The 11,297-nt window shown below is 47.4% G+C and overlaps 1 protein-coding gene across 1 annotated transcript in view; it reads right to left on the bottom strand.

Moving 5' to 3' along the window:
* Positions 1-987: 987 nt before the first annotated feature.
* The window catches only part of XPR1 (xenotropic and polytropic retrovirus receptor 1), a 107,309-nt gene continuing 96,999 nt past the window's right edge, over positions 988-11,297 (bottom strand). Inside the window, exons 12-15 of the mRNA XM_027658433.1 lie at positions 4,364-4,530; positions 3,969-4,108; positions 3,001-3,222; positions 988-1,330 (exon numbers count right to left, since the gene is read on the bottom strand). Of these exons, the coding sequence (XP_027514234.1) occupies positions 1,270-1,330; positions 3,001-3,222; positions 3,969-4,108; positions 4,364-4,530 (590 nt within the window). The 3' untranslated portion in view covers positions 988-1,269. The remainder of the gene's footprint in view (positions 1,331-3,000; positions 3,223-3,968; positions 4,109-4,363; positions 4,531-11,297) is intronic.

Below are 11,297 nucleotides of genomic sequence, written 5' to 3'. Positions count from 1 at the left end.
TCAATCTCACCTTCCCCATCAGGTGGGCAACACCACAGTCCTTTCCATGCTCCCTGAAACACTCCACCACTCCCAAACCCCAGTCTGCTGAACCTCCTCCTCCCTGTCCCACACCTCCTCACCTTGTCCCCTTTGCTGTGCTGAGCTGCTGCAGAACACCCAAAAAGCTCTCTGCTCAGACTGGGATGCCCTCATGCCATCTAAGGATCACTAAGGCTTTGAAAAGTGCTTTTTGATCTGGAAGATGAAATTTTGAAGCCTTTTTTTGCCCAGTATTTTGCACTGTTGGTGGGAACCAACTCTCCTTTCCTTAGGACCATCTTAAGATCATCTGCACTACTGTCACACAGCTGCATGGAAAAGCTGGCCTTGAACTGGCACAAGAGACATGCCCAGATGCAGTAGCAGCAACTAAAAAAAAAAATATCAGAAGGAGAAACTTTGGTTTAAAATAAAATTGAAAAGAAAGAAAGAGAGAGAAGGTACACACAGGTGCAAGTTGTCTCACGAGAGGGGTATTTGGAGGGCATCACCCCACAACCCTGGAGATCTACATTCCCCACTTTGTTTTACCGTTACAACCTTCATTGCACAGGACTCAAAGTCACTCTCATATGGTTGTTAAGTTTCATAAATAATGTGAAAACTATACGCAACAGATACATCGTATTTCCAAAAAAATTATAAGAAACGTTACATCAAATTAAAAAGTAGCTTCATGAATGAAGATACTGCTCTAAGTGCACTTTCCCTGCAAGTGCAGCCAGTGCCTCAGCGCTGGATATGAAGGAAAAAAATCCCAAAAAAATAAAAAGAAAAAAACCAACAAAAAAATCAGATTTAAAAACTTAAGTCCGGTTTCAACCAGTCAAAACCGGGCCAAGCAGAAACCAAGTGTGCTCTCAGCACTGTCCCATGAGGGAGTCCCTATGATGCTTCGTTATCCAGATAAGGTTTGTATGTCCTTGTTGAGACTGTAAACAATCCTTCTTTCCTGAACTGTCCTCTTTATTGGCAAAACAAAGTAAAATATTTTATTTTTGTTTGTTTGTTTGTTTAAAATAGAACATTAAAATTAACCCAGAAGAAAAGAAACGAAACACAGTGAGCTTGTTGGAGTCCATAGGATCTGGTCTGGAAGAGCTCGGAAAACGTGTTCAGTGTTTTCTCCTGTTTTCAGCCGGAACTGTACCAGAGATTCGGGTTACTTGGGGAAGAGGGGAACAGAACGAGAAAACAAAGGATGCGGAATAAGAGAACGTGGCCATCTCATGTGTTGACTTCGTTTGCTAGGTCCTCTATCAATACCTTCGTGTCAGAAGCCTTGGACCTGGAAAAAAACAAATGGAAAACTCTCACTGGGGAGAAGAAATCCCCCGTTATGACACACACACAGTAAACTCGCAGTGCACTTGGGGGAAAAATGGGGGGAAAAAAAGTCTTTCTTATGCAGAGAGGGAATAAACAAGCTACTGGAACTGTTTCACACCCTCCCAACTCCCACTGGGAATAGCAGAGCCTTATAAAAATGCCCCAGCTGTCCCTCAGCATTGTCCTCCTGTGGCACTGCCCACGCCTCACCACGCCGGCCACCCTGTGCCCACAGCCAGTGTCACCTGCCAGGCTGTGACATCCAATGGCCAGGGACACCATGGCACTGCTGGGTGTGGAACATCCATCCAGCCCTCCCCACAAAACCCCACCAAACCCCTGCAGCAGAGATCCTGCTTGATCTGCCACTGGGCTGCACAAAGGAGCAGCAAGTTCTTTTGGGATACGTCACTCACATCTCCATTTGCTGTGTGTCAGAGGGGTAAACGGGAATGGTTGTAGGGAATCTGACCAGGCTTTGGCCCACATCCCTTCTGCATAAAGCTTTTCAGTCTCTAGCAGGCCGTTGGTGTTGGTTCCATCTGTGTACTTTAAGCCAACACAGATATGAGCCAAGCACAGCCTGAGGGTTGTGGCTCAGGCCAGAGCACACCCTTCTCCTGACAGCCACAGCCTCCTCCTCCTCCTCTTCCTCCTCCTCCTCCCAACCCCTCCCATGCAGAGCTGCAGGGATTGCACAACACTCCTGACCCGCTGTGTTTCAGCATTCCCCAGGAGTCCCAGCTTGTTCCCTGGCCAAAGGGCGGGGTTCTGCAGCTGTGCAGCTGGGGCAGGAGGGACACCAGGACTCTGGAGCACCCTCTGATGCTCAGAGCACAGACACTGCAGGGAAGACAAGCAGCCAACACGTTCAGGGGCTGGGGTGGGGAAGCATTTGGGGTGTAGGAATGACGGGTGGGAAGAAAAAAATGTAGAGGTTTAAGGTTTGAGAGAGGAAGAAGCCTGAAATCTCACATGTGAATGTTAACTGAAGGATAACTGGAATCTTATAGGATTGGAGAACGGTTTGGGTGGAAACAGACCTTCAAGATCATCTCCCTCCAACCCCCCTGCCACGGGCAGAGATGTCACTCACTAGATCCAGTTGCTCAGGCCCCATCCAACCTGGACACTTCCAGGGATGGGGCAGCCACAGCTTCTCTGGGCAACCTGTGGCAGGACCTCACCACCCTCACAAGGAAGAATTTCTTCTTAATATCTAATCTAAATCTGCTCTCAGTCTGTTTAAAACCATTGCCCCTTGTCCTGTCACTATCTGCCTGTATAAAAATTCCCTCTCCCTTCTTTTTATAACCCCTAAAATGGTCAGCCAAGAAGAAGAGAGAACCTCTCTTCCAGCTTTGCATTTGTAATCTCTGGCAACTCCTACAGGCTATTTTTGCCGGAGGAGAATCTTGTAAAAAGGGAACTCCCTTTTCCAGTGCTTTACCAGAACCCCAAGATACGTAAAGGATGGATCAATTCCCTGGCAGAGACACATCTGTTTACTCATTGGACCTTTTCTGTTTTGGCTGAGATCTCTGCACGATTCCCAGTCCATAAGTGGCCCCCAGGCACAAAGAGCAACGCCAAGAGGTGATTTTGCAGCACTAGAGAGGCAGAACGTACTGTGAAGCCAGACGAGGCCTGCGCAAGGACACGCTCAGGCTGCGCTTCCACTGCTTGTTCTTGCGGCGGTTCCGAACTCCGTCCTCCTGGTCCATCATCTGATCCAAGAGCGTCAGGTCGTCGGCGTTGAGCGGCGCCACGGAGATGTCCCTCACGGCACGGAACTCACCACAGTTGTTCAGGTGCTCGTTTTCCAGACGGAAGAAGTTCCACACGAACCGCCTGGATGGAGAAGAAGAGAAAATTGTCGACCGAGTTCCACTTTTACAGGCAATTCCTGTGTTTGGCAAAGCACCTGGATACCACTGACTCTTCTCAGGGATCAAAGTGCCTCTGGGAAAAGGCTGGGAGCAGGGAGAAACAACCAGTGACTAACAGCAGCACCTGCTACAACATCTTCCCATCATTCCTTGTCCTAACAATTACAGCCCTAATCTGGACAGCATGGAAAGCTAAAGACAACCTCCAGCATCTACCTGAGTGAGGGCCAGCTTCAAGTTCTTCTCAGGAAGATGTGGGGTTGGGTTTCCAGCTAGAGTACAAGTGTGTAAAGAGCCCTGAGAACCCTGCAGGATCCAAATCAATGACACAGAACCCAAACTAGCGTTTGGAAAAACAGCAGAGATGGAAAAATAGGAAACTTGGGAATCGAGTGAAATTCCAACTGGAAAATTCAACTGGAAATTTTGAGGAGAAATTTGGTAAAAACTAACCCTTCAAGATTATGTCAAGGTTCAGAACAAACTGCAAGCACAGCGTGAAGGACACAGCCCCACACTGTGGCAGAGCCCTCTACACCTTTCTTCACTCAGCACTCTGCGTGGATTAAATATTCCTGTTAGACCCAGTTTTCCATTTCAAGGACTGTGTAGTCCACGCCCAAGGATCAAGGCACTTTTTCCCCTCACGCTCAGGTTACACAGTAAAAATGCAAAGGAGAAATGAAGAGTTGAGTCCAGCAGCCTTACCGGAACACCTCGAGTGGGGCAAATACAGTAGAAATGATGTCCCCAGCGTAGGGAAAGATTTGCATGGAAGTGAGGGAGATCTGGATGGTCCACGCAAAACGCAGGATGACATCTTCTACAATGGCACAATAGTAGTATGCCTGAGGAAAAGACAGGAACAGGACAGCTCATCAGACACGTTCTGCACAGAAGAGACCACTTCGGGAATCTACGGAATTTGCTGCTCGACCTTTAGCAAAGTGAACAGAAATGACTTGTTTGAAACAAATCAACTCTATTGCTGGAAAATCCCAGCCTGTAGCATGCAGTGGCCAACTGCAGCATTCTCTAAACTCAGCAAGTTTGGCTAAAATATTAAAAGCCTTTCCTAGTGTCAGAGCAGGCTGCATACGCACTTTCTGTGGGTAGACAATCCCTTCTCGGAGAAAGGTGTTTTCACCAGCATTTTTGTCAAAGAGACCCCAGTCCATCTTCAGGTCCCAAATGAGTGTATAGCACGAGCTGATGAAACAGAAGATAATCCACAGGTAGAAGAACACTTGGGTGTCACTGTGGTTTTTAGCTGGAAAAGAGAAGAACAAAACACACTTCTGTAGAACTGAAAGCAGATTGCTTCTTAAACCAGCTACTAACTGAGTAGTGGAAATCACACCCCTTTTATCCAAACTCTGGGAAAACCCAACCAGCTAATCTGAACCAAACTAAAAGCCTTACTAGGACCTGCTTTATATTGTTATTTAAACTCCACTTTCATCTTGTTCAACATTTTGCACTTGGGATTGAAATTTACAGTAATATTTGGAACAGGCTCCCCAGGGCAGTGGTCACGGCCCCAAGGTTCCCAGAGCTCAGGGAGCATTTGGACAACGCTCTCAGGCACATGGTGGGATTTTTGGGGTGTCCTGTGCAGGGTCAGGAGTTGGACGCGATGATCCTTGTGGGTCTCTTCCACCTCAGGATATTCCATGATTTTGGACTTGTGGCAGAGCTGCCATTCTGGCTCTGAACAGCAGGTGGAAGCTGAGGGCCACATTTCGCAAAGGACATGGGCTTGTACAAGGGATACAGCAATGAGGCAGTGCTCAGTCAGGAGGGTTTGGTAAGAAAATATTTGAGTTTGTATAAACATAAACAACTGTGAATTAGTGCATTAGATGCCTAGAAGAGCATGGTCAGTACAGGAATTACCATTAGCCATTTCGGAGGTTGTGGTGGCAAGGGAAAATAAGCAAGGAGGCAGAAACACATTAACAAATATGTATAAATCCTGAGGCGGCTCTGACTTTTAAATACCCATATAGGGCTCCTCTTTGGAAACAAGGGGACCATGAGCCCACCATCTGCTCATCTCGGATATGTTTTTCCAACCAAGTTGTTTCCCATTCCCCCCTGAAAAGGTTACACTTGCTCTCAATTCAGCTGCATTTCCCTACATCACTTGGCTGGGGAAAAACAAAACAGATCTGATAATTCTGTTTGCTTTTGAAAAGATGGCTCATAAAATTCATACAAATAAAACACATTATGATGCTTTGGAAGGCTGAGGCACTTTGCATCTCACTGCTAGCAGGAATCTCCTCCTTTGGCAATTGCCCATTCACTTATTCCCTCTAACAAAGCAAATAACACTTACAGCACATAAAAGGCATAATGTTTTCAGTCCAAACCCGATGCCACACCAAGTGACAGCACTGTTTTCCATACGTGTGTCTTTAAAACAACACAATCCCCGACGCTGATCACCGAGGGAGCAACAGGGCAATTTGCCCTCCCCTTCCCTTTGTGTTTCTAACAATTACAATCCAAATGTAATACGATAAAATTAATGGAGGTGAAAATGAGAGGCATCGTGTAAGAGCACGTTCCTCCCATTACGCCTTTCAGGCTTCCTGGACATGATGTGCAGGATATAGGTCAAATACACACACTCCTTCTCCACTCAAAACACACTCCCTAAAGCAAACCTATTAACGGCGCTTATGCAGCAAAGCCTGTTCTGCACCGAAGCTTCTCATCGGCGGTGGGAAAGGACACGGGATCGCTGCAGGTCTCAGGTTTGACCAGCTCCCCTGCTCCTGGGCAAGGCTGGGAGCCTTTGGGCAGTGCCCCCCATCCTCGGTTGTGCCCAGGGACAGGTCCAGCGCCGCATCTCTCCCGCTGCAGAGCCATGACGTCACCGGGAGCAGCGCACAAGTCCTGCGGAACACGGGCTCGGATGCCCAGGTACGTTAACGCTGCTGCCTGGAAACCATCTCCCCCAGCTATTTTTAAAGGGCAGCTGCCCACAGAAGGGGACACAGGTGAGGTTTCTGGAGCTTAGCAATGAGGGCTCTGCTGCAAGGTTTCGTTCTCCCTCATCAGCTCCTCCAAAGCCTCCACTACATTATTTCAGGAAGAAAAGGCAGATGCTGACATTCGGTGACTCAGAGACACTAAGCCTGTTCTTTCCAGCATTATTTTTAGCTCATTAGATCTCCATGTTTAGTTCCCACTACCGGATCCTAAAGGATCATTCAGAGGCAGTTAATGGGTTCTGTGTGCTTTCTTAACACCTAAAATTCCCCAAAGCATCCTGAGAGGCTGCAATGCTTCCTATTATCTGAGTCTTGAAGGTTAGTTACATGATGCTGTTTTGTATTTGGTTTGTTGGTTTTTTTTTCCTTAATTCAAATAAACTGAGTCTTACTCCACACCCATGGAGAAGGCAGTGCAGCCAGTCCCATCCATCACCACGCCTTCAGCCACATCCCTGGCACGAGCCATGCCCTGCAGGTGCAGGGAGGAGAGCAGGGAAGTGGCACTGCTGGGTGCTCCTTTGGAGTTCTGCAGTCTGGCCCCTGACTATCATCTCAAACTACGTAAGGGGCTAACAAAACCGTGTCCTAAGTTGGCAATTACATAGGAAGAGGGGATTTCAAAGGATCTTGCTGCTTAAACCTAAATCATGGAATGGGTCAGGTTGGAAGGGACCACACTGGGTCACCTGGTCCAAACTCCCTCCTCAAGCAGGTTCATCCCAGGGCACGTGGCACAGGTTCTTGCATGCAATTACAGAAAGGTGAACTGGGAAGAAAAAGGCCCAGTTGAGAAATTTTATGGCATTAGCCTTGCCAATCTCAAAAGGATGTGCATGCTTTCAGTTAGGTTATCCCGGTCTCAGCTCCCTCTCCCTGCTTCTATCTCTGCACCAGCCTTTTCAGTGGTACCTGCTGTCACGCTGCTGGCCCCTTGCTCTCTCACCAACCCACTCTGCAATGCATTCAGCTCCTGAAAAGAATTCATTAAAACCTCAAATCACTCCCTGGTAAAATGCTCTAATCAGAACCAGCCTATTGTCCTCAGCCCTGGCCTCCAAGTCCCTTACCTTAATCACTTATTCTTTTCCTCCTGCCTGCAGTTCTGTTTGATACCTTCCTTCCTTCTGTTCTCATTGGTATTCAGCTGGTGTACAGAAATATGTTACTGCTCCAGGCAAGCAATTATAGCTCGGTCTCTGCTGGCTGGTCCTAGCAGCCCTCTTCACTGCTGCTCAGGGGAGAGAAAATCAAGGCATTCATATTCTGCCCAGAGGCTCCATCAACTCCTGGCCTGCCAGTTTTCCAGAAGCAATACAGAGCTCTGCATATGTATGATGATGTCAGGGTCTGTTTAAGCAGGAACTGTTTCATCCTGTGTTTTTTCTTTGTTTAATGATGTGCTAGAAAACACCAAAAACCACGAGAGAGGGAAACTCTCAGGATGAGAGAAGCACTCTGGACACCTGGCAGATCTCTACCTTTCTAAGAAGGAAAAAAGAGCAAGTTTTCAACATCCTATGGACTGCAGCAACCTTTTGGCAGCACCACTGGCAGTCCACCCAAGAGGGGCACAAAGGACCTTCCTACTTGATGCTCCAAAGGGTCTCGCCACGGAGCAACTTCCTGAGCTACAGTTATTCAAAGCAGCACGTGCAGGACAAAACACCACCAGCACAAAACCTCAGTGCATGAAGCTGCAGGTGCAGCTCTAACCCTGAGGATGGGCTGATCTCAGTGTTCACACTACCATGCTTGCAACTGGTGTTCAGTTATGCCAGAGGCTGTTTGAGTCCACAGTGCCCTGCTGTCTCCACTTGCCACAAAGCCAATGGGAAGCAGAGAACCACAGGAGCTGTTTGCAGCCTTCACCACAAAATTTCCATTAGCATCCTCAGTTTACCCTATAAAAGGCTATTCCAGCAGACGCTCTGCACAGATACACCTGCAAATTGCTCCAGAAGGTCAACTAGATAAATAATGGATGGCTTCCACCTTTGAACTGAAGCTGTGAATGGCCACAGTCCCAGAAAACAGCCAAAGGCACTTGCAGCAGCAGAATTTACTGCCTGCAAAAACTGCTGATAGACAATATCTTGGATCCCCAAACCAGCCCCAGGGGCCACAGTATCTGACTGGCATTCTGAGGTAATACTGCTCTGTAGGAGTTATGGCCCCTTCAAAACACAGGCAAGAGAAAAGGTTGCTTTCTATCAAAGGGAGACTGCAAATGTTATCCCCAACGCTCTTAATATTGACTTTACTTCCAAAGAATACTATCTGTTTACCCTGCTGAATTATTCCCGAGAATGTAAACACTATATAGTATTCAACACAGCAAAAATCAATGCCATGTATTATTGAAGGGCTGGATAAGAGCACAATGGCCCTCGATAAGCATTCCTGGTGTGTCAGCCATCACGGCTGGCTGTGGTCTGTGCTGATGGGGAAGGCTGTGATAAAAGCTGTGGGAAGCAGGAGGTTATCAGGGAACACAGCCAGGTAAGCCCTGATACATATCAGGCAACACCGACCCAGCCACAGCAGCTCGGCCAGCTGAAAACCTCTTGGTCCAGGTAAGCCCAATTCACCCTCAACTGCAGATTTAAGCAGAAGCAAAGCACAAACAGATACACTTACAGTGTGCAAGGCAAGACACCGGAGCGCTGAGCAGGCCTGGGGACGATGTGTGCCCATTAACTCCATCCCAGCACACCACAGGAGCGAGGTGACAGCCCGAAGTGACTTATCTACATAAGACCTGCCATCAGAGTGACACCCCAAAGCATTTGTCTAACACCTCACTGCTCCCAGCACAGCATTACAGCTCCCTCAGTAATTAGATGTCTTAATGAGGGGTGAGCAGCAGTGCTGCCTTCCTGCCCAGCCAGCGTGTCCCACCATTTAACACTGATCAATGGCAGAGCCAGGACATGACAGTGGACTTAATGCAGTAAAAAGGCAAATTATCCACGGGACCACATAGAGGACTTGCCACCTTGTGCTGACGGGCTTTGCCAAGTCCTGTTTCGCAGGAAGAACTTCCTGTTGGATCGTGCAAACCTCTGCGATTGCCTCCAGGCACAATTTAGAGCAAAGCAGCAAAACACAGCACAGTGAAGAACTGTCAGGAGGCAACATCTCATTTCTTCTTGATTTGTAGAGCAGGGAAATCCCCAAATCGTGTTTGGACAAAAATCCTCTGCAGGTTTGCACTGGGTTTGTAGGACAATACAACCGTGTCTAATTTCAAGGCGTGGCAGCAAACTCATGGCTTTTACCTCACAAACAGACAAGTGTGACTTAATTGCAAACAGGAGGAAGCATTATCAGTCATGGCTGAGATTTGAGCTGATTCTTCTTCTGGAGGCTTGTCTAGCATTTGAGAGGTGTTCGTAGGGGATGTTTTATCAGTACCTTGAGAAGGACGTGGTTTCCAATATAAGTATTTGCCAGAAGTCTCACTAATAAGATGTTTGGATTCACAGCCAGAAATAAATAGCTTTGTAATCAGGACCTTCAATGGACAATTTAGGGATTGGGACACAATGTCATCTGCAACCTCTATAGTGCTTTGAGGTCCAGCAGCAGATTCTTTCAAAATATAATAGCAACCGAAAAACCATTAAAACAAAATAAATTGTCGAAGGATTGCATATCCTGCATTTCTGCAACACCACAGAACTCCAAATCCTGTCCAGATCTGACAGGAAGATCGCTTGTAATGCAGTCAGTTGCTTTTCTTAAAATGTTCCATGAAAAAAAAAAGGTCAGGCTTCCCCTCTTAAGTGTCTGTGAAATGAAGTATCAGTAGGTCACTCTTTTTACTTACACCTCATTCATTAGCGTTCCCATTTCCCCAGCCACCTTTAACACCAAAGTGTAATAAGTGATACAGTGATAAGCTTAGTGCACTTTCCAAATCCCAGCTATTAAACCCCATCTCAGCTGCAATCCTAAGAAGCAAACCCATGGATCACACAGCCATGGGGTGCCCAGGTCACCTTTCCCCCATGGAGTGTCCCCCAGTGTCCTGCTTGACATCTGCAGACCTACAAAGCACAGCAAGATTTCCCAGCGGGATTTTATGCCTCATTTGTGCAGGGTGTGGTGGCAGTTCCCGAAATCACTCTAAACCCCCCTTCCCAGGCTGCCCATGGAGCAGAGGTTGCTGTCTCCTCTCTCCTTCCCCGCTCACTTACTGCAGGCTCACAGCACCTCCGCCCCAGCCAGGGTGGTCCTGCTGCAGACTTCCTGGGGTGCTCCTCACTCTTCCCAGCTCCAACCCAAAGTAACATCATTGGGATGGGTGTTTAAGCAACCAGAGGAGCTAACAAGCTGGCCTAGAGAAACCAGGGTGCCACAGAGCCCCACGTCAAATCCGGGAGGAGGTCAGAGGCCAGGATGGAAATGTTTGCCCACGGCAATGCCTCCCAATTCCTCACTAATGACACCGCTGCTGCTCTGATGGAAAGGATCAGAAAGACTGGCTAATGAACACAACTCATTACCGAAGGCCTCCTGGGCACAGGATGACAGGGTTTCAGACAAAAATTCATCCTAGCTCACAGCAATGTGACAGACGTTGCATGTTTTGGCTCCAAATAATCATCCTGACGGAGTTGCCAGAGTGCTGTGCTAAGGGAAGCCGTGCGAAAGCGGGGGAGCATTAAGAAAGAAGCCAGTTAATCCCATTACAAAGTTTGTTTTACTTGAAGAGGTCAATCCAAGCACTCTATAAGGCTCTCGTGACACCTAAATCAAACTCTGACAGCTCTTTCAGCGCTGAGAAGGAGGGGGAGAGATGGGAGGTCTTGTACTGACACAGAACTGAGGGAACAGGATCTCACAAATGCTACTTGCTTCAATCCTTTGTGATTTTTTTTTTTTAGAATTTTTGTACTTCTTTAAAAAGAAAAATTCTTCTTGTCCACTTATTTTGCCTTGCCCCACTCCCTAGAAATGAAATTATCTCAGTTGAGGCACTTTACACTGTTGCACCAATGTCTGATTCCTATAAAAGCAATTTTTGTCC

The sequence above is a fragment of the Corapipo altera genome, unplaced genomic scaffold, assembly GCF_003945725.1.
Source record: "Corapipo altera isolate COAL_440 unplaced genomic scaffold, ASM394572v1 79, whole genome shotgun sequence".
Lineage (NCBI taxonomy): Eukaryota > Metazoa > Chordata > Aves > Passeriformes > Pipridae > Corapipo > Corapipo altera.
Note: the sequence above shows the minus strand (reverse complement) of the source record. Positions and strands in the feature narration are given on the sequence as shown.